This window comes from Sus scrofa, chromosome 8, assembly GCF_054392235.1.
Source record: "Sus scrofa isolate SSC_HxYL_T2T_F1_AM1 chromosome 8, Sscrofa_HxYL_maternal_Yorkshire_Landrace_v2.0, whole genome shotgun sequence".
In the NCBI taxonomy this organism is placed as follows: Eukaryota; Metazoa; Chordata; class Mammalia; order Artiodactyla; family Suidae; genus Sus; species Sus scrofa.
The window spans coordinates 92,116,312-92,140,415 of record NC_139390.1 but is presented as its reverse complement, the minus strand read 5'-3'; the positions used below and the strand labels follow the sequence as shown (position 1 = coordinate 92,140,415).

The window sequence follows — 24,104 nt, the reverse complement described above, 5'->3', positions numbered from 1 at the left end:
AGGTTATGAATATCAATTTAATTTACAAATGTATAGCTCATGTTGAAGTAATTTTTTTGCTGAAGAGTGATTCTTCTAGACAGTTGTCAATTTTTTTTTTTTTTTTTTTTTTTTTTTTTTTGTCTTTTTGCCTTTTCTAGGGCCACTCCTGTGGCATATGGAAGTTCCCAGGCTAGGGGTCTAATCAGAGCTGTAGCGGCCGGCCTACGCCAGAGCCACAGCAATGCGGTATCCGAGCTGTGTCTGCAACCTACACCACAGCTCATGGCAACACCAGATCCTTAACCCACTGAGCGAGGCCAGGGACCGAACCCGCAACCTTATGGTTCCTAGTCGGATTCGTTAACCACTGCGCCACAATGGGAACTCCAACAGTTGTTAAAATTTAAGTTTCAACATTAGATATATTTGAAAGGGTATACTCTAGAGATTATCAATGGAATGATTAATATAAGACTTTTTTTCAGTGTACTTTTCTCCCTTCAGAAATAGTTTCTGCTGAACTGAGAGCTTTTTTTGAACACCTATTAATGTTAACAACAAAGACAAGTTACCTATTGATAAAAGTGAGTAACACAATGATACTTAGTTTTGTTTTCCTTACATATACTTTCCTCTTCTTAAATTCAGATCCATGAGAATATGTAAACAACTAAGAAAACGTTAATAATAATGACTCATCCTGAATTTTCTCTGTCAAGTCTAACCTTGGATAATATTGATAATTGAATGCCACAAAAATGTTAATTTTATCTAGTTACCAAGTTTTCCCATCAAGCTTTTGATCAAAACTATTTAAGGTGTAAGATACCAGCTAGAATTTTCTATCAAAAAGTCAGTGCTATTTATCTCGACTTGTCTACAGCACACGTACATAATATACAGTCACACTACAAAATGCATAAACTCTGTGAGAGCAGAGATTTTATCACATTCTGTGCAATGGTAGAAATGCATGTGTGAGTTCACACACACTGGAAAGCCAGCCCTGGACAATTGGGGGAAGGTGAGGAACTCTGTGGTGTAATAGAAACAATGCAGGAACCCATCACACATTCCCGAACGACTTCTGGATCACTTTTATCTTATCCGTATGTTAGGACAACATCCTCAAGTTTACTTTCACATTTAGTCTTTGAAATAATAGCTGTGTGCAGGTGGAGAAAGTGATGCTGAAGCAGAAGGATAAGGCTTGTGGCTGGAGAGGGGGTGGTACAAATTTTCTGGGAAAAAAAGCATTGCTCACTTTTCACTTTTACCAATAGGGTTCTAAAGAGGGCTATAACCCAAGCATCCCGGGAAGGGGTTTGTAGAGAGATTGAATAAAGACCAGCTTCAGTAGGCTAGTCAAATACAGAAACAGCATGACTACTAGATAAAGCAAATTGTGTGTGTGTGTGTATGGAATACATATACATAAGTGCTCAATAGGAACTTCCATCTTTGTGACTGCTAATTCCACATATATGGAATATGTACATATATGTTCCATATATATGGAATATGTATTCCACATACAATATATATAATATAATATCAAAATATATATGGAATATATATATGCGTGTGTGTGTGTGTGTGTACGGAATCAACAGTCTCAAAAAGGGCTGTGACCCAGATAGAAGTTCCTATTGGGCGCATGTGCTGGGGAGGCTGAACAATTTTATTCTGGGATCTCAACTAATTATGACCCAATCCTATACTTATCTGTCTAGTAATTGACATGTGGACTCAGCATGCAATCAAATACAAACTTTCACTCTTGAATAGTCAACAGTTTCTCCTGTAAAAGGTTGATTTTTGATGACCAGGAAATGAAACCAATTTATTTAAGGAGAAGGGCCATCTATCAGATTAGAGTAATTGTTTGTCTAAAAGGTAAACAACTGGCTGAGTATTATGCTAGCTGATGTTAAAAAATGAGGTGTGATTTTTTTTTTCTCTTAAGTTATGGATTTAATTACTGACTTAATTCCTGTCAAGGACAATTGTTAGGTAACATCACTGGCTTAGAATCTAAAGTTTTATCCCATTGGACAGAAAAAATATCTGACTCCTCACCTTGGCTTTGAAGGTCACATGCAATCCAGCTCCTACCTGCCTAGTCAAATATATTTTTTTTTGACTTCCTTCAATACTTTCTAGCCAGTGGCTGCTGTTCAGTTTTCTCATACTTGGATGGTATAATTTATGCTGGGTCTATAGTAGCTGGAATATCCTCCTTCCTGTTCAAAAATACTAACCTCGGTTGCCACCATCCATATTTGCAACAGCCTTTATCCATTCTTCTTTATTATTCATTTGTTCATGTATTCACAGTTGCTCCCCAAATCTTATTGAGTACTGTCTGTGTTACAGGTCCTGTCCTCTCCTGAGTATGAACTTTTATCACATGTATAGTCATATCTAAGTAGTTATACTGAGTTTGTATTTTAATGTTTATTTTACCTCTACTATAAAAGTGAATCCACAATGGCAATAATATTATGTTTTTTTTTTTAAAGGGAAATCATGAAATAGTGTAAGATATGACCAGACAGGGAGTTACAAGGCTGCTACATAGTTCCTGGCTAATTCAAGTTATTAAACTTCTATTGTTTTTTTGCCATGTTAGGCACTATAGGAGGCAGATAAATGTATGTGTTGTGAATATGAATTAAAAATCCTTTTGTGGAGTTCCTGTTGTGGCTCAGTGGTTAACGAATCCGACTGGGAGCCATGAGGTTGCGGGTTCGATTCCTGGCCTTGCTCAGTGGGTTAAGGCTCCGGCGTTGCTTTAAGCTGTGGCATAGGCTGGCAGCTATAGCTACGATTAGACCCCTAGCCTGGGAACCTCCATATGCTGAGGGTGCGGCCCTAAAAAGACAAAAGACAAAAAAAAAAAAAAAAAAAAAGTCCTTTTATGGAACCAAAAATCTAGAAGAAAGGGATCCTGAGACATTTAGAAGATTTAACGTTTTAGCTTCAGATGATTTTATCTAAATTTTTGAATCTGTGTTTATGTGCCTTTTTCTGAGGAGAGGGTGCGTAGCTTTTAGATGTTAAAGGTGTCACTGGTTGTTAAAATAAAGGCTAAAGAGCTCATGACTTCAACTTGTATTAAACAAGTACCCAGCTAAAGAACAAGAGCTGGGAGTTCCCACTATGGTGCAGCAGGTTAAGGATGTGGTATCACCGCAGTTGTTGTGCAGGTCATAGCTGTGGCTTGGAGTCAATCCCTGGCCCGGGAACTTCTATATGCTACACTTGTGTCCTTAAAAAACAACAGCAACAACAACAAGAGCTGTAGAAGCACAGCACTATTCTAGACTGGGTTTAGAAAAAGGTAAAATATTTCTGACTGTGGTTATTTAGGAAAAGGCTTCTTAATAGAGATGCTTTGGAATATATGCCCTGTATCTTTCGGAAAAGAGGGTAGATTATAGGATCTCTGATATTCTTCCCAGTTAGCAATTTGTGTTTTTTTATTTGATCACCAAATACCTATCAAAATGTCAGTCACATCATAGGTACTCAGAAAACATCTGTTAATTAGTCTTGAAATGAAACTTTTTGTTGTCCCCAGTATATCCACTATCTTGAAATTTGAGGATATTACAGTGTTTGATCTCCTATGTCATGAATGAAAGACTTATCAGATATTTATATATTGTTACTCAGTTTCACTTAGCGAAGCAGAGTGTTTAATTCATTATTTCTCCTTTATTTATTCATAGCTTTCATAAATACCTTTGTATTTGTGTTATACTTTCTATTCTCATTAGTCCTTATGCTTTGTGGTGATGGGAAGTATATCAAATCTGCCTGATACTATCCAGCAGCCAGCACATTTCCTTAACCAAAAAGGAACTGAGTAAGTGTTGAATCATAAATAAAAGGATGCATGTCAAGTGCATCCAAACAATCTTTAAGCTGCCTCTTGCAGTATAGCAGAGAGTTTGAAGAACATCAGTAGAAAAAGTGAAATAGCAGATTCAAATCTTGACCCTGCCTTGTTTTCTTTGAGTCACTTTTAGCAAGTTCCTTAAAGTCTTTGTCCTCAACTTCCTCATTGGTAAAGTGTGGTAATGACCATGGCTAGCTCATAGATTTATCTGATTGAATTAATTAAGTGCTTGGAGGGGTTTTGAGCACATCCCGAATAAGAGAGAATCCAGGTTTGTGGGGCCTCCAGCTTTTAGTGTCTGTGACCTTCTTTAAGAAAAAGATTACCACCTACTGAATACAAAATTAGTCAATTAAAACTTTTTTTTGGTATTTGTGCAGGGTGGGAAAAGGCATCGCAAATTAATTATCAAAAAACAAAGAGTACCACAAGCATTACGAAACATTTTCATCACTAATAAACTTCTTGACTGATCTTTATTTTCTTTGTTTCCTACAAATTTTTGTCTGCATACACTTAGATTTCTTCTTTCATGATTTTTAATATTTTCTATAGAGAGAATAGAAAGAAAAGTTACGTTTCTCTAGCAAAGTTGATTAAAATTTGTTTTTATTACTGATGGTTTAGGAAGTATTCATCTACCTCCGGAACGTGTTGCCAGAAGTACTACATTTCTAACTTCCTTCAAGGCTTCCTGCTCATGTGATCCTTGTTTGGAGGGAAGCCTCAGAGAAATCCAGGGTTTTACTTGGCCTGATCTCAGACAGGCCAGTGCTCTGCAGTGGGTCCGGCCTGGTCAGGTCCTCACTGCACCTCTTGACTCCCCACACCCACCACACCCATCCTTGTGGGCAAGTCCAACCATGCAAGGAGGGAAAATGCACATCAGCGTGTATCTGAATAAAGTATCTAGGTGAAGTAGCCAAGAGCCTGGGATATAGTGGCCCTGAGGCATCAGGCATCAGGCTTGATATTCACATCTTTAGAATCACAGATAAGGTTCAGATTCTCTAGGAAGTCTGCTGGGGTTAGATTGTCCTTGGAGTCCAGCTAGATTGAGGGGAGTGCTGGCAGCCTGCTTGCTACCTGGATCTGCTACGAACCCAGGATGACAACTAGAGGGCAGAATGTGACCACCAGGCTGGGGCCACCCTCCATGCCCCCACTTTAGGGTTTGGGGCTATTGCTTCTTCACTATGGGCAACGTGAGGTAGAGGCAGAGCCTAAGTGTCACCAATTTCATGACAAACCTGCCTCATGCTAAGTGCTCAGTAAGTTAGCATTTAACCATTACTATTTAGTTTTCTTTTCTTTTTTTCTTTTATCTCTTTTAGGGCTGCACCCGAGGCCTGTGGAGTTTCTCAGGTTAGGGGGCAAATCGGAGCTATAGCCCCTGGCCTACACCACAGCCACAGCAATGTGGATCCGAGCCAAGTCTGTGACCTACACCACAGCTCACAGCAACACTGGATCCTTAACCCACTGAGCAAGGCCAGGAATCAAACCTGCGTCCTCATGGATGCTAGTCAGATTTATTTTTGCTGAGACATGCCGGGAATGCCTATTATTTCATTTTCATTGCCAAATAATTTTTCAGTAAATCCCTAGGAATGTCTTTTTTTGATTTTATGAAGTTTTAAAAATTTTCCATAGTAATTCTCTTTCTCCACTTTATGCCAGACAGGGTAAAAATTCCAGATGACCTCACCCTTTACTAAAATGAATCTTGAAATGGGCTGTTCCAGGGAATATTGAAGTTTAATATTCATAATCATATGAAGATCAAATCATATTGAGATAAAAATGCTGTATTTATGTCATTCTTAAATATCATTTGCAGTGGATAGCCTGCTATGGCCAGATTCTCTTTCAAGAATAAAGAATTTGCTAACCCTGACCAGGGGAGAGCTACTTGCTAGTCTTATATTTTCTTTTTTCTCTTAGGGCTGCACCCGAGGCCTATGGAGTTTAGGCATAGCTATTTGATTTAATTTGATTTCTTTTTTTCTTTTTTAATTTTCTTAAAAAATATTTTATTATAGTTGATTTACAATTTCTGTTAATTTCTGCTCTACAGCAAAGTGACCCAGTCATCCATATATATAAATTCTTTTCGTCACTTTAGCCTCCCTCATGTTCCATCACAAATGATTAGGTATAGTTTCCTGTGCTGTACAGCAGGATCTCATTGCTTATCACTCCAAATGCAATAGTTTGCATTTACTAACCCCAAACTCCCAGTCCCTCCCCCTCCCCCTTGGCAACCACAAGTCCATTCTCCATGTCCATGAGTTTGTTTTTTTTCTATAGATTGGTTCATTTGTGCCATATATTAGATTCCAGATATAAGTGATATCACATGCTAAGTCTTTATCTGACGGTCCTCTCTGGAAGAAATCTTCCTTGCCCAGGATCACATCCTCTCCAGGGCAATGTGCCTCCAGCCAGTGGACACATTACAGGGAGCCTCTTTTCTCCACCCTGGACAGCTCTGGAGGGCCATCCCAGCTTCAGAGCTTAATGGAGCCCAGAGAGTGACTGAGTGGCCTTAGGCTCCTTCTCTTCCTCCGTAGGGAATCGTACTGAAGACACTTCTCAATATACATCCTGCACATAAATGTCTCCTTCCCAGAGGACTCGCCCTGAGACGTCGTCATTTTCTTTAAGATGGAAAATCTTTTTACTAACGGTTTTTCTGGGGATGAAGCTAGAAATCATATATAAGACATGAAATGTTCACATCTGTTTCAGAAATGTTCAAATTGAAAAAATGTGCTTCCTACATTCAAGGATCTGGGCTGAGTCCACGAGGGGGCTATAATTGCTTGCTGGAAGGTATTTTAGCTCTGACCAATAACCTGAAGCAATTAGAAGCCTTTCCTCAAAGCCGTTACCTGAAGGAAGGTTAAAGATGGTTGTTCTTCCCTTTTCTCACTGCAGTTTTCTCTTTACATTCCCCACTTGCTTGATCTCATCTGAACTCATGGTTTTACACCAGTGCATTGTATCTTCAGCCCTGCCATATCTTGAGCTTCTAGTTTGCATCTTCACCTGTCTGCCAGACTGTTTTCTCTGATATGCCACTAGTTTCCTAGACTTAACACATCCAACACTGGGTGAGTCATCTTCCCCTGAAACCAGCCCTGTCTTCTGTCCAGTCTCAGTTAGTAGCCCCACTTCTCTGACATTCCAAACCACAAAACCTTTGAGTTGTTCTAGACTCGTCCTCCTCCCTCACTGTACACTCCCAGACAGCCAACAAGACCTGCCAATTTTGCAGAGAAATATCACTCCAACAAGTAATACTATTACCACTTATCAATTCCTGTTACTACTTCTTTGGTATTGGTCCACCTGTGAACTACGTACTGCAATAACTTTTGACTCATTCCTACTTCAGTCTTACTCCCTTTACATATATTCTCTGCAAGGTGGTCAAGACGATCTAAATCAAATGCAGATTTGATGATGCCATTGTGCTCATGAACACAGTGAACAGCAAGTGTTCTGGTCAAGCCAGGCTCTTCCACGAATTAACCCATTTATCATTGGCCATAGCATGTTCACTCCCTTTCTCCAATGCCCATTACCAACTACTGGGGAGAAATACAGGGTAGAGAATTACTATTGATTGAGCACTTACTTTTCCCCAGGCACTCTGCTATTCGTTTAACATGTGTACTGCATGTAAGCCTCAGGACAATCTTATGGTATAGGGTTAACAGCACTTGGGTGAGCTGCTCAGGTCCCATAGCCAGTACAAGATAGCAGGGATTTGAGACCAGATCTGTAATTTGAGACCAGATTACAAGCCCAAACTCTTCCCTCATATTATGTTCCTGAATTAGCTACATTCCAAAGCCATATTCATGAAAAGTGGAGGCTGTCAGATACCTCGCTGCATGTAAACTCCTGACTGTGACTGTAATTTTCAATAGAAGTGGCTACTTCTACATACATCGCATAAATGTCCAGTCTTTAAAATAAATCACTGTTAACTGAAACATCATTTAAGACTTTCATAGGTAAAAAATTCTGTTTTCTCTAATTCAAGGCAGTGAAGAATGTGGAGATTACACATTCCTATATTCAACTCCATTTTATTAAAGAAAAATTTAAAACCTAAATATAGAAAATAGAAACAATTATTTTTTTCTGTCCTTCTAAAGCAGTATGTATTTGATGACCTCCCTCTTCAAAAAATCAAAATTTATCATGTCCTTTGACATAAGTATCCACTGCAATTAAGTTCTGTAGGCTGAAAAAATTAAGTTCTTTTATTTTTCCGATGGTTTTGAAATACAAAAATGGTTGCTTTATAATATATTTTGTATAACTCTTTAAAGGAAAAAGCAGGATTTAATTAGGTTTTAAACAAGATACTGTAAGAGTATAACCAATATAAGTGCCCTTTTTTTCCATAACAAATTATTCAGTCTAATCCTCCTGTTATATATGATCTAAACCACCCATTGTTTGGTTTAATTAAAAGAACCTCTCCTTGTTACTCTCATCTTATAATCATTGTCTTAACCTTTTAAAACCTTAATTTCTTCACTGTAAAATAAGAGTAATACCTCTTACATAAAGATGTTGAGGACTGAATGTGATGTTGCATATGAAATAATGTTGTAAACCTAAAAGCACTCGGTAAACAATACTTATTCTAATTAATATTGCCATCATTAATAATAATTGCATTAAACGTTAACCTTGAGTCCTGGCCAAAGAGAAAGTCATACAGTATTTTACCTTTTCAGACCTTCTTCAAACACAGGGATTCTGCACACACATCTCTAGTAAAGTTACTGGTCCACATACATCTTGGTGCTCCAGATTTTTTGCAAAACTTTAAAATTACCTTGTAATTTCACCCAAAGCCTTTTAAATTTTCTACTTCCTTTTTAGTTGCAGGATCCCACTCTCCACATTGTTCAAAAAACAAGATTTATTCATTTGGGACAAAGCATTACAAAGGGCGATGAGATTGTTAACGAAAGCCCCATGAAGTTCCTTGAGTAAACCATGAGGATTTCATTCCTGGGCTTTTGCACCAGTGGGTCTCCACCCACACAGGATGTTAAATTCTGACCAATGTGATTTTTCATTGCCCTGCCCAACTACCACCAGCTGGTGCAAGTCTAGGACCACTAAGAGCTAGAGCCAGAATGCTCCATGCCAACCAAGGTAGAATTACTACGAAACGGCCTCAAAATCTTCTAACAATTAGTGGTAATGGACACTAGTATTAACGGAAATGAAATTTCTGCAGCTTTGATTGTAAAAAGAACTGACATGGTTTCCTGGGCTGACGGCAAAGACTCTTTAGTTTTCATTAACAGCTTTGGAAGCTCTCAACCTTATCCATTTGGTGTATGTAGTTCTGTGGACCAATAACTTTACTAGAAATGTGTGTGCAGAATCCCTGTGTTTGAAGAAGGTCTGAAAAGGTATAATACTGTATGACTTTCTCTTTGGCCAAGACTCAAGGTTAACATTTAATACAAGTATTATTAATGATGGCATTATTAATTAGAATAAGTATCATTTACCAAGTGCTTTTAGGTTTACAAAATTATTTCATGTGCAATATATCACTTTCGATCCTCAACATCTTTATGTAAGAAGCATTACTCTTATTTTATGGTGAGGAAATTAAGGTTTTGAGACATTAAGTGACTTGCTTCAGGTAAATATCATATACATAGCTTTCAAAAACCTACCTCACAATCTAAGTTGTACAGGGAAAGGAGAGATGCAAGAAGTTGTACAAACTCTTGTGTTTGAGAAGTGGAGGCCTTTTACTATAGGAAGTGTTTGACTCATCCCATGTGAATAATAAACAGCCATGGCTCTTTGATAGTTTAAAAATAGGTCTTTCAAACTGTTCTGACGTGAAACACAACTCAAGTCCTTCCACATACGTTATCTCAGTTGATCCCCACAAAATACCTGTTAGAGACAGGTGGCTGAAACCAATTAGTTACTTTCTGAGAAGGCAAGTATAGGGAAGAAATAAATTGTCTACTTCCTTGTATGTCCTATTTTTGGAGAACCAGGGAAGCAGTGTCCGAACTGTGACTTGTACTTTGCATATGGCAGTGAAAGATCCTCAAAATCAGCATATTTGGTGTGGCCTTCATCCACCTGGGTACCTAGATCCAGGGCTAAAAAAAGACTAAATCTCAGCCCAAAGAGCTCTCAGGGTTTAGGGCTCTTTTTTTTAATCTTGTGACTGCATTGACCTTGTGGCAGCACAGGTATCCTAACCTGATGTCACTACCCAGAAAATACAGGGGTTTTTTTGTTTTGTTTTTAATTATTATAGGACATCATAAAGGAAGTATTATTGGAATCATACCTTGAAGAACGGATAGATTGTCAGATATGCGTAAAAGGAAAGAAAGAACATTCTAGGTGAGGGAAGAGCCTTGAGCAAGGATATACACAAGCCAGCGTAGTGTGTATTCAGAGAAAAGTGAGTCATTTGATAACAGTGTGAAAGTAGTGGTAGTAAGAGTGGACAGAACTGTCACCATTGTATAAAACAGGAATTGGTAAACATTGTTTCTAAGGGGCCAGATGGTCAACATCAGTCTTTGTAAACCTTTTGGTCTCTGTTACAAATACTTAACTCTGTCATTATCATATGAAAACAGCCATAGACAATGAATGAATGGGTATGGCTATAATCCAATACAAGTTTATCAAAGCAGACTGTTGGTGGTTTTGACCCATAGGCTATAGTTTGCTAACCTCTGGCACCTATGGATCTCTTAATCAGTCCCAATTTGAATGGAATTGAGAAAGCAACGTCTTTAATGTCTTAAATTGTCCTGTCATTAAATGTACTGTTTTTTTTTTTTTTCTGTAATTGCTTTCAAGTTGTTTTCAATTGATATCAGTATTATGAAATTTCTAAGTAAGACAACTCATTAAACACAATCTGTGTCCAATATTAAGGTTAAAAGAAAATCCAATATGAACTACATAACCCTGGGTAACTACTGTGATTTTTTAAAATTACTTCATGTGGAAATAAGATTTGAAATTGGCATATAATTCTCTTATTACATCACATAGCATGTTATTTGGACCTATAAATCACAACAGTTTATCAAAACAATAAAAATAAATGATTAAGATATTTCTTAGTATTTAAAAATATTCTTTCAAACAAGGTCTATAAATTTTATATATATATGTATATTTCAAATGAAACAACTTTGAAGTTCTTGGGAATACTTAGAACAAGACAAATTGCTTAACTATAATAAAATGCTTTCAAAGAAAATCATAACCAATGAAATATCTATACTACCAAGAACAAAGGAAGTTATAAAGTTTAGACATCTTAGTTACCATGACAACTCAGAAGGCATTAACTAAACAGATGGTAGTAGAAAAAATAAATACAGAAACACCTGAGGTAGTTTATCATCTAAGACAGACAATGATGAGGCATCTATGTAGCTAGAGGGAATACACAGTTGATGCTCTTACAACTCTGATCACAATTCTGTATAGCAATGTTTTCACATGCACTTTTTTTTCATTCAGTGTAAATGTTGTTGAAAAATGTTTTGTGTAAGTATTTTTGAGGAGGGCTAAGTAGTACATTCTCTAGGGCAAATATAGCTTCCCCAGTGTAGGACAACTATGATACTTAACCTACTGCCCAGGAATAGTCAATGGGGTCTACTCCTCTGGGTCAGTTTCCAAAAGCACTTTGTTCAAAAAGACAGGTGAAGGTGAGAAATTCTCCCAAACCATAGTACAAAAGGACAAAGAGTTGGAAATTATGAGAAAGACATAGAAATCCCAATATAGTATCAAAAAGGAACTCCAGAAAGAGAAAAATGACAGGAGAAAATAATCACAAAAATGATAAAAGAAAATTATACAAAATTGGAAAAAAAAACACCAGCATGCATATTGAAAGGGCATAAAAAGAATAAATGAAAAACATGGTTAGTTAAAAAAAAATTTCTAATTCCAAGGTTAAAAACAAATAAAGCAGGCTATTAGCTAGCACTCATGGAGTAAAAGCAAGTTAATAACAAAAATCAGAATGAATCTGACAATGGTACTTATACTACAATAGAACTAAGCCTCAAAGACTACAGAAATATGAGCTAGAACCTAGAAAGCTATTAGTATTTGAGAAAGAGGGCAAAGACATGCTTTCATACCAGATCCTGGAATGTTTAAGATCACAGAATGTCTATGAAATAATGCTGTGAAAATGCATCCCAGGAAAATTAACAAATTATCCAAGAAAAAGAAAGGTGTGGTTAGAAGAAATCATGGAGCATAAAACATATAATATTTATACTTGGGTGTAATAGCAGCATTTTTAAAAGTCCATTTCTTTATCTCATTCATTTATTTTGCAAAAATATGTGATTCTTATGGTTAGAAACTTTGTTTATCTTGTTTATTACTGCACCACCAAAACATAAAAATATGCTAGGTATATAACAAACATATATTACATGTTAATTGGATTTTGTTTTTCTTTTCTTTACAACTACATCGTCCCCCTTCTCACAACTACTGGCCTCTTATCTGCATTTGCCTCCCTATCCAACAAATGTCCCAGCTGGTCACATAATACCATCCTAAATAGCACCTAATTTTCTTCTACATTTCATCTTTCTGCTACTTTTCTTGTGCCAATTTCAAATTCTAAGCTACAAGTATTGCTAGGAAAATTATGCCATTATAATTTCTTGAGATGCAACCTCTAACGAGCCTACTGTATATTAGCTAAAGATTTCTGGTTCGTTCTGTCATTCTCTACTACACTTTTAAAATCAATTTTTATTGAGGTACAATTTTAAGGTAATAAAATGCACCCATTTTAGGTATATGTTATGCAGAGTTTTGACAACCATACAACCACGATAGAAAACATATCTACAATCACAAAAATTTCTCTCATGTCTCTTTGAAGTCACTCCATTTCCAACCTCAACACCAAGCAATGTCTGCCCTAATATGTACTTTTCCAAATAGCACTGTGGACAGAAAATCACAGATAAACTCCACTTGGTTAATGTTGTGGTAAAAGAAGAGGAAGTAAACTCATGCTAAAAGTATTTTTTTATTTAGTGGAGTTGCAACACATTCATGATGATTGACTGCACAAGTCAAGATACAAGTTCACAACAGGAAAAAATAAAAATAAAAAAGCAACTTAAATATATCATAATTTCCAAACTGAAAAATTAAAATAGACTGGGACAAAGGAAACAAACAATCTAACAGATGGCAATGGTAGGCACAAAAGGAGAAAATTAAAGAAATCACAGTTTAAAAGCACACATGTAAAAAGTAGCAGTAGTAAATCTGAACATACAAGTCCATTCACTCACACATGCAAAGACGTGATAAAGACAGTATTTGCTTACTAAAAGACACTTAGATTGTCTTAGATTTAAAATTAGAGAGGCAAAAAATATATAAATTTTAAAATGTCCTATTTATAAGAAATGGAATAAAAATAGAATGGTACAAAAAGCTTGAAAATGAAAGCACAAAAAATATATGCCAAAAAAAATAGGAGTTTCCATTGTGGCTCAGTGGTAACAAACCCAACTAGTATTCATGAGGATGCGGGATTGATCCCTGGTCCTGCTCAGTGGGTTGAGGATCCCATGTTGCCATGAGCTGTGGTATAGGTCACAGACACGACTTGGATCTGGTGTTGCTGTGGCTGTGGTGTGGGCTGGCAGCTGCAGCTCTGATTTGACTTCTAGTCTGGGAACTTCCATATGCCACGAGTGTGGCTCTAAAAAAGAAAGAAAGTAAGTAAAAGAAAAAAGAAAAGAATATATAAGTATAATAATAATAATACCAGAAAATTACAATTCAAGAGAGAAGTTCAATTAGAATTCTAAGCAATACAAGGATAATGCACATGGATAAAAGTTACAACCTACAAGAGGATATAACAACCACGAACCTTTATGCTTCTAACAATATAGCTTCAAATTATATGGAGGAAAATCTAATAGAAAATCAAGGAGTTATTAAAAATGCTTAAATACTGTTCAGAAATTTCTACATAAACAAAAACGAGTAGGGATGTAGTCTGGACATGTGAATTAACTGGCTCTCAAAAAACAACAGCAGCTACTCTAATTTGCAGCATTTTCCATTTTCTGTTGTATAAATACTTCACCACACTGATTTTAAGCAAACAGTGTTTTAACAACTGGTTCACAAAATGCCTGACTATTTAAACATTGGTTCTCACAAGCCAATTCAATTTTAATGTTGAATTAAAATAATATCAATAACATTGGATTTAAAATCAATAACTAACAAAAAATTTTTAAAAGATCCACTTATAAATGTAAAATTATCCTTTCAAATAATGCTGGTATAAAAGTGAAACTCAATTTGAAAATACACTTCATTTTAAAACAAAACATAAAAAAATAAAAAAATACCGTATTATGATGAAAGCATAGCATAGAGGGTTTTATAGACTTTCATAGGAAATAATTAGAATGAAATACTTTATTCTGCATTAATCTCAAGCATCTATAAAAATAATAAAAAAGAAAACAAATAAAGTGTTACTAAAGATTAAAAAATAGAAGTTAATGTAGTAGAAAAAAGTAATTAGTAAAACTGAGATACCTCTTTGAAAAACAAATCTGATCAAAACTAAAAAGGAAACATTCAAATTATATACATACATATATGTATATATATTAACATGGAAAATAAGCCATTACTAATATAATTTTTATAAATTATATATTCATGCAAGTCAATTTGAACACTGACTTTCTAAGGAAACTATCAAAATGCATTCACAAAGATGAGGAAAACAAAAATAAAGACTAATCAAAATATATCTAATAAAAAGCCTCTGATTTCTTTATGAATGTTTTTGCCAAACATTCAGGGGATTTACAAATACTTATGGTAATGTAGGATTATTCTAATTCATGGGCACCAAAATCTGATATCAAAACTATGTAATGATATTCCAGGAAAGAAAATTATATAGCAGTCTCTTATAGGAATATAGATGCTAATTTCCAAAATAAAATATTAACAAATTTCCACTAGAGTGTTAACAAAATAAAATTAATTAAGGTTTACTCTTGAGAAGATGGTCAACATCAGGAAGTTTATTAGTACATTCATATGTTCGCAGATTTAAAAAGTCATACAGCTGCCTTTGTAGATAGAAAAATATTTGACAAAATTCAACATAACTTCTTAAAACTAAAAAAAAAAATTATCCAACTGATAAAGGGTGTCTACTACAAACCTATTCCACTCTGGAGTCATTTGCACTAAGTACAGACACAGAATGAGGAGAGACACACACCCAGGACTGCCAGGCAATAATGATGCAGTCACAACTCCACGAGTTCTAATCCTGGCTCTCATTTATTCTCCAGGTGACTTCAAGACATGTATATACCTAACTTCTCTATTTTTTCCCTCCCAAATCTGCAAAAGGGAATTATCATAGAATATACCTCATATGTTATTGTGAAGATTATTGTGAAGATTAAATTTTATATTGTGCACAAGGCATAATAAGGATTCACAACATTATCACTTAATGTTACATTTGCATCTCGTCAACAACCTTTGAGAAAAACAGGACAGGCATAATTATGATCAGCATCGTTTCACAAAAGAAGACAATGAAACAGAAAAGTTAAGGAATTTGCCCAACACTACTCAGGATAGGAAGGAACACAGTTGGAGTTTAGTTGTGGTCCCTTCATTCACTAATAGTCATCAAATATTTATTGAGCCCCAACTATGTGTTATTCTTTTTGTAAGGACGCAGCACTGTAAAAAACAAAAATAGGAAGTCCTGACAAAAACAAGCAAAGGAGCAATTATAAAGTGTGCCTGAGAGTGAACTCAGTCACAACAGAGAACAATGAATATAGTATTCACTAAGTTAACCTCTATTTTACCAAGGATGGGCACCTCATCAACAAGGTGACATTAAGTTAAATTGGTGCAACCACTATGGAAAACAGTATGGAGGTACCTTAGAAAACTATACATAGAACTACCATGTGACTCAGCAGTCCCACTGTTGGGCGTATATCTGAACAAAACTTTCCTTGAAAAAGACATGTGTACCCACATGTTCACTGCAGCACTATTCATAATAGCCAAGACATGGAAACAACCCAAATGTCCATCGACAGATAATTGGATTAGGAAGATGTGGTATATATACACAATGGATTACTACTCAGCCATAAAAAATAACAAAATAATGCCATTTGCAGCAACATGGATGGAACTAGAGGCTCTTATATTGAGTGAAGTAAGTCAGAAAGAGAAAGACAAAAACCATATGATATCACTTATATCTGGAATCTAATATATGGCACAAATGAAACTTTCCACAGAAAAGAAAATCATGGACATGGAGAAGAACAGACTTGTGGTTGCCAAGGGGGATGGGGAGGGAGTGGGGTGGATTGGGAGCTTGGGGTTAATAGATGCAGACTATTGCCTTTGGAATGTATAAGCAGTGAGATCCTGCTGTGTAGAAGTGGAAACTATTTCTAGTCACGTATGATAGAGCATGATAATGTGAGAAAAAAGAATCTATACATGTATGTGTAACTGGGTCACCATGCTGTACAGTAGAGAAATGACAGAACACTGTAAACCAGCTATAATGGAAAAAAATAAAAATCATTATATAAAAAAATAAATACTTTGAACACAAAAAAATAAAAAAAGTAAAAAACAAAAATAAATAAATTAATTAAAGCAGAGACCTAAAGGAAGAGAGTAAGCAAACCATATTTGAGGAAACAGCTTTTCAGGCAGAGGCAGTAACAGAGGTCTTATGGACCACAAAGACCTTGTGGGGAAAGCCTGCTGGGAACAGCAGGGAGGCTAAATTCAGCCAGAAATTCAGGAGGTGAGGTGAGGGTTAGGTAGGGGCCAGTAGCAAGACATATGCCATCAGGGAAGGACTTGAGCTTTCACTGGAAAAACCCATTTAAACCATGTTGAGCACAGGGAGGATGCAAACTGGCTTAGATTTTCAGCTTTTTTTTTTTTTTCTTTTTTTTCTTTTTGGCTTCACCCATGGCACACGCGGAAGTCCCTGGGCCAGGGATCGAACACCAGCTGCAGCAGTAACCAGAGCCACAGCAGTGACAATACCAGATCTTTAACCCACTGAGCTACCAGGGAACTCCTGGTTTAGATTTTTAAAGCCACACTCTAGCTACCATATTGAGAAAGACTGGGTGTGGGGAAGCACGGGCTTGGGGAGATGAGCTGGGCAGAATGTTGCTACAATAATCCAGGATAACAATAATGGAGATGGAGAGAAGGTTATGTTTTGAAGAGACAGAATTTTCTAATGAGTTGAATGTTAGGTATGAAAGAAAGTGTCAAGGATAATATTGGAGGTTTGGGCCTGAAACGGGAAGAGCCAAGTTATTGTTTGTTAAAATGAGGTAGACCGGGAGAGGAGACGATGTGAGGAGTTAAGTTTTGAAGAAAAAATTTTTTCATGATTATTAAATATCTGACTTTTTCAAGATGCTGGGAAGAGAGCTGGACTTTGGGACAGAGACTCAAGAAGAATTATAGGAATATGGGTAATATACCAAATAAGCAATCAGTCAATAACAAAGGGAATCAGAGACTTATTATCTTCCAGTTCTGCTCACCAGACATTTACTGAGACATTTCCAGGTACTGTGTACCTGGAACTAGGTTGCAAACATCTAGTTTTCTTCGAGGATAAGAACAGACCTTATCCTCGAAGAAATCATAGAATCCTGCCCACATACTTTCATCATAGGGCTGTAAATGCTAAACCTGTTTAGGTGCCACAGATTTGTAGGTAAAGAAAGCATCCTGGAGGAGATGACAAAAATAGATTTCCTTTAGGGATGATTAAAGCTCCCAACCTAAGAAAGGAAAAAGGGGCTTTCCAGGTAGAGGGAAAATAATGGGCAAAGGCATGAAGGCATGAAACACTACAAAGCATTCAGGTGAACCCTGAACACTTCAATTTTACCAGTTTAAAAATAATGGGTATTTTTAATGGATCATCTTTTCTCTGGGTTGTATTGTAGGAAGTATCCTGGATGGACAGCTGTTGGAAACCCAATGCCATAGCCAGCTCTTCTTCAGTACTTAAGGATTTATCCTGGCATTGAGTAATGAGAATTTTGGTAAGAAAAATTACGTAGTGATAGTATATGAGCTTTTCTTAATAAGTTTTATAACTCTTCTCTAAAGATCTTGGAATGTCACAGATGTCTGTTCACATAAGGATTGTTCCTATTCTGAAAATAAATGAAACAGGTTAAGTCTGTTAACACCCCGATGTGCTCTTTATGTTCTTCTAAATGTATCGTTTTATGTATCTCACCTTATTTTGTTCTTTATGTGTCTGTCTACTCAGTAAGTTATGTAGTCTTTGATGGCAAATCTGGGTGTTATTCAGCCCCTCAGTGCAGACTATATGAAGGCACAGATTCTTAGTTATTAAATGGTCAAGTTAACGCTACTCCCTGAAGTTGTAAAGGCTTTGACAACATAAAAAAGACAGGCAGATGTATTAAAACTCTGGGAAGTTCCAAGATAAGCGATTTTCCCAAATCACTCAGAAAAATGATTATGTATTGACCCTTAGGATGGCATAGAATATCTTTGGTTGGTTCTTTTTCTATCCAGTTTTTCTCCAAATGATATTAATGTGTAATTAATTTTCATATCATTACATGAAATTAATATGTAAGGGGCACGCCTATATTAATAATTCATTCATGTTGTTAATCTGTGCTGTATGAAATATGTTGGACAATTAAAAAGGAAAGGAGGATGAGAGAGAAGTTTAAGGATAATAAAAACAAATTAAGTGGTGATATTGGCATATAGTAAATTAGTAAATATGTATATTTTCTTTAAATTATTGTCTTTAAGGAGACACAGCGGGTTAAGGAGGATCCGGCGTTGTCACTGTTGTGCTCAGGTCACTGATGTGGCACAGATTCAATCCCTGGCCCCAGAACTTCTGCATGCCATGGGCATGGCCAATGTATATTTATATATATATATATTGTCAGTGAAGTGCCTCTGGTGAAATACATATTAAAGAATTTTGCACATGGGAAACAGAGCTGAAGATGGGGAAGAAAACAGAAAAGATCAATTCTGATTTCATGAATTCTACTAAGGAATTTTTAAATTGTGATAAATTTACATTTTGATAAGGTATTATTTTAAATATCGATTTTTAACTAAAAAAATTTACCGACTTTGTCTGTGATTATACTTTTCAGAAACCATATTTGAGAAGTACTTGCATCCAGTGCTACTTGTGTTTACTTCTGAACAGTCATTTTTTAACTGAGGCTGGCATTCATGTCTTCATTTTGGGGTAATTTTGTCTTTCATCATAAATATTATCATGTTAATGGCCATGATCATTGTTCTTTAGTATCTTATCTATTAAATTGGTTTATGTTCAATTTGCTTACATCCTTCAGGTACTCAGTATTTGGGGTATGATAGAGGGCAGATCATGAGATTCAGAGGTTTGGTAAACATCCCACAGAGCATTTCTATAGCGTTGTAATATTCCAAACAAATATCATATCCTGCAAATAAACTGAACTTGGTATCTAACTAAATTTGAAAGTACATTCTGTATTAACATCCTATATGATTTTCACAGCAGTGAGAAAAAATAGATATTTAGGACTCACAATACTTTTTTAAAATCTCTCCCTGGCATTGACTTCTCACCCTTTGAGGCCTATCCTAGCTTGGTTTAAACCATTTCTTTCTTTAGGCCCTTTGTTTTTCCTCCTAATAAACATTCATATTTTACCATGCTTATTAACTTTTTTCTTCTCTGTTAGATACAGCTAATACCTTACATTAAGTTGGCTCTAAGCACTCAACTCAAGTTATGTAAGCTGATTCCCAGTTCAGTTTTACTCTACTAATGCCTTCATGCTACGGGGAACTATTGATTTGTGAGGGTACCTTCCCCTCACAAAAAAGAATTGTATTGGCTCTCATGAAGATCCATTACTGAGCAACTGTTTTCCCTGAAGCTCTAAGACTTCTTCCAAAGTCACTTAGTCAGCGTATGTGTCCTGACATTTCTGTTTTACCAAAATAAATAAGTTATGTGATCTAGTTTTATGACTAGATAAGGCTCAAGTCCATAATATTTATGGAGAAAGCTGGTACAAGGAGCCTACAAGAGGCATGTTTAACTTACTATAAAAATACTTATTTACTGTCAGAATCATTATGCGAAAAAGATTATTTCTTATTTTATGAATTATACAATTTATTAGACTTAAAAGTCCAATGATACCTCTACTTAAAGTAGTTGATTCATTCAAAAACATTTACTGAGCATTGCCATGCATCATGTACTGTTTTTATTTTTATTGTGATAAATTGCACCAGGGTTATTTATACGTTGTCCGTCCAAATAGGCTTTTCTCTAATCCAGACTGGTCAACAAGCTATCCTATAGCATCAAAGTTGTCCTGTGTGTTCGGTGTTAATATTGATCTGCAAGGCTGTTGAATGCACAACGGCAGGGATAACACTCATACTTTCACATGTCGGAATAAAAAAGTTTTGATGGCTCTTTTGCCTGTAGTATTCATCGAGACAATATTATGCTCACTCAAAAGGCTTTGCTCTTTCCTTTTGCTTTCAGCTGTATCAGTGCAGGTCTTCCTAAAACAGAAGCAACCTGGCAGCACGTAATAAGTGATTTGAAAAAAATTGAAGATCTTATTCGAGTGAGTACTCATTTTTCCATAAAATATCTGGTTTAATTGCTAAGGAGTGTGCTAATCCCTGTGTTTTGCTGTCATTCTTAATGAAATCTCACTTGAAACAATATTATCTCTGTAGAGTCTGTGCACCTCATAGAGCCTCAAATGAAATCTTTTACTTAGAATTTTCAGATTGTAATTATCTTTAAAATTCAATGTATAGGTGGCACAACATAAAGAGCTCTCTGTCACCACAGGCCAAAGAAACTCTTTTTTTCTGCCAGAAAAACTAAGTAATTTGGTGCCGAGACCAGCTCAGCAGGATGGGGCTGAAGAACAGGTGCTGTGGAACTTAAGGAAAAAAGTTAACATAAAACAAGACACAGAGACATTTATCTTAAGTAAAGGTGGGAACCAGGGGACCCAAGGTCTCAGGGACCAAGAGCACTGCCTCAAGAAACCACACACTTTTATTGTGCTCTTTAGATGAGATCAAGTGAGGAGTGGCTATGGATGGATGATAGAGGGTTTGTTTGCTTTTACTATTTTGAAAACCACTTAGCTGGTAAAAGGTTAAGCTCTTACTCTGACCTCTAGGCACATAACAATTCTTAAGCTTAAGTCATTTCCATAGCTGTGACTGTTTTTTCCAAGCAGGAAGATGGGATAAACTAAGGCAAGAAGATGGGATAAAGAAGGACAAGATTGAGTTTTCAGAGAAACATGTCTCTGCAACAATTTGGTGGCCCCTATAGGGGGAAAGGCCTGACCCGGGGAAGGGCTCTCTCTTCCATGGACAAGAGAACCCTTTTCCCACCTGGAGACACTAGCTGGCCTGGCAGAACTTGTAGAGGAGACAAATGTGGGTCCTCCTATGGTGTGATGATGCAACAGGGGCAGCAGGAGAAGCAAGCTGTCCAAATTAGCATCACAAAGATTCTTAAAACTAAACCATTATTGGAATCACAGCCTGTGAACTAAGTCAGAATTTGCATACTAAGCCTACACAGGGTGGCTGCATGCTAAAATAGAAGATTTAAATAGGACACAGGGCCTCCTAACATAATAGCCAAAATACTAGAATACAATTGAAAATCACTTTCAAGCCAAGAAGCAAGAAAATCACAACTTGAATGAGAAGAGATGATGAAACAGACTCTGAAACGGAGATGGATTAGCTGTTGGAATTTTTGACAAGGATTTAAAGCCACCATGAAGATGTGCCAGCAGGCATTTACAAATATCCTCAGAACAACTGAAAAAAAGAAACCAGAAAGTCCTAGCAAAGAAAATACAGTATGTAGAAGGCACCAAATGGAAATGATAGAACTGAAAAATACAATAACTGAAATATAAAACAAACTAGAGAGGCTTATTAGCAGAATGAATATGACAGAAGAAAGAGAGTCAACTTGAGGATAAAATAATAGTGAGAAAACAGACTGAAAAACAAGTAAATAAAGGCTCAGGGATCTTTGCGACAATAAAAGACCCAGAATTCCTAGCATTAATATCCTGGAAGGAGAGGAGAAAAGGAACACAAATAAAAGACAGAGATTGGTTTAAATGATAACTAAATGCAAACCAATTTATTCTGTCTACAAAGAATTTGCCTCAAATGTATATATATGATATATAATGATAGGTATATGTAATGACAGGTAGGTTTAAATTAAAAGAGAAAAGAATATGCCATGATGTAGTGGGTTGTATAGTGCCCCCTGCCCATTCATGCCTATGTAGAACCTCAGAATATAACATTATTTGGAAATAGGGTCTTTGCAAATATAATTAGTTAAGGTGAGGTTATAGTGGGAAGGGTTGGGCCCAAATCCAATGACTACTGACCTTGTAATAAGAGGGCAGGACACCTAGACTCTCACGGGGAAGAAGGCCCTGTGAAAATGGAGGCAATTACAAACCAAAGAAGATTGGAGAGAGGCAGTACAAGCCAAGGAAACCCAGGGATCACCAGGTGATGCAAGGGGCTTGGGAGACATAAGGAAGGACAGTTCTCTAGAGCAGTTCTCTAGGATGGAGCAGGCCCAATTGACTCCTTGGCTTTGAACTCTAAGAAGTGAATTGTTGCTGTTTGATGACATTCACTTTGTGGTACTTTGCTCCAGCAGCTCTGGGAAACCTAGGCACATGCACACAATAATTTACATAATAATTTGAAAAATCAGAAGTGGCTGTAGTCATACCACATAATGTAGGCTTCATAGCAAATAAAATTACTAGAGTCATAAGAGACATTACATCATGGTAAAAGATGAATGTGGAAAACATAATGATAATGTGTTCCCACCAAACAGCAGAGCCTCAAAATGTAAGAAGCAAAACTTAACAATACTACCGAAAGGGGAAGCAGATGAATCTACGGAAATAGTTGAGGACTTGAGCTCCTCCTTGGGGTAATAGAGCTACTAGACATAAAATGAGAAAGAAAATAGAGGAACTGGACAACACAATCTACCAGCAATATCTAATTTCCATAGATAGAACACTTCACCCAATAACAGGGAATAAATATTTTTTTCAGGCCCTTGTCACGATTGAACATGTCCTGGGCCATGGTACAAACACATTTATCAGAATTTGAATCATGCAAAAGATGTTCTGCCACCACAGTGGAGTCAAGTAAAAGTCAATTACATAAACACAACTAGAAAATTTCCACTTGGAAGTTAAATGATATACCTATAAACATTTCATGAGTCAAAGAGTAAGTCTCAAAGGATCTTAAAAAATATAGAACTGAATGATAATGAAATACTTCATATGAAGATCTGTGGGATTTAACTAAAGCATTACTTGGTGGAGAGCAAGGTTTAGGAGGATGAATGATGGAGGAACATTTTGGGAGGAAGGCGATTGGGCTGTAAAAGAGTAGCAGGAGGATTCTCACGATGATGGGACTGTTAGGTATATTAACTGCAAGAGTGATTAGATTAATTTACACATATAATAAAATTGCATAGAACTATACACATCTGCACATACACAGAAAACATGAAAAACATAAACAAAGTGGGTATACTGTATCCATATCGATTTCCTGGTTATATTGAACTGTATTATGCAGGATGTCATCACTGGGGGAGATGGTGAAGGGGTACCCAGGATTTCTCTGTATTTTCTCTTATAATTCCATGTGAGTCTAAAATTATCTCAAAATAAAGAACTTAATTTAGAAGCTTAATTTAATGTTTTCAGCAGGTCGTTCTCATTGTACCTAAAGCAGGGCATAGTTTTTCATATTATCTAATTTTGTTTCCTTTCAGTCTATACATATGGATGCCACATTGTATACTGAAAGTGATGCTCATGTGAGTATAGTCTATTTTCAATATTGCTATATTTTCCAGTTTTCAAAGGTCTAAGAAACATATTTTCATAAACTTACTGAAATATATATACCTTTTAAATCTAACTTT

At 36.3% G+C, this 24,104-nt stretch overlaps 1 protein-coding gene across 10 annotated transcripts in view; it reads left to right on the top strand.

Moving 5' to 3' along the window:
• IL15 (interleukin 15) overlaps positions 1–24,104 on the top strand; it is a 75,051-nt gene that overhangs the window by 44,564 nt on the left and 6,383 nt on the right. For 9 of the 10 annotated variants that reach the window (XM_084971053.1, XM_013978869.3, XM_005666851.4 and 6 more), the window contains 4 exons: positions 17,992–18,090; positions 19,204–19,301; positions 20,607–20,691; positions 23,952–23,996. In XM_084971053.1, coding sequence (XP_084827179.1) covers positions 18,079–18,090; positions 19,204–19,301; positions 20,607–20,691; positions 23,952–23,996 — 240 coding nt within the window. In that variant the 5' untranslated portion in view covers positions 17,992–18,078. 10 annotated transcript variants of the gene reach the window in all.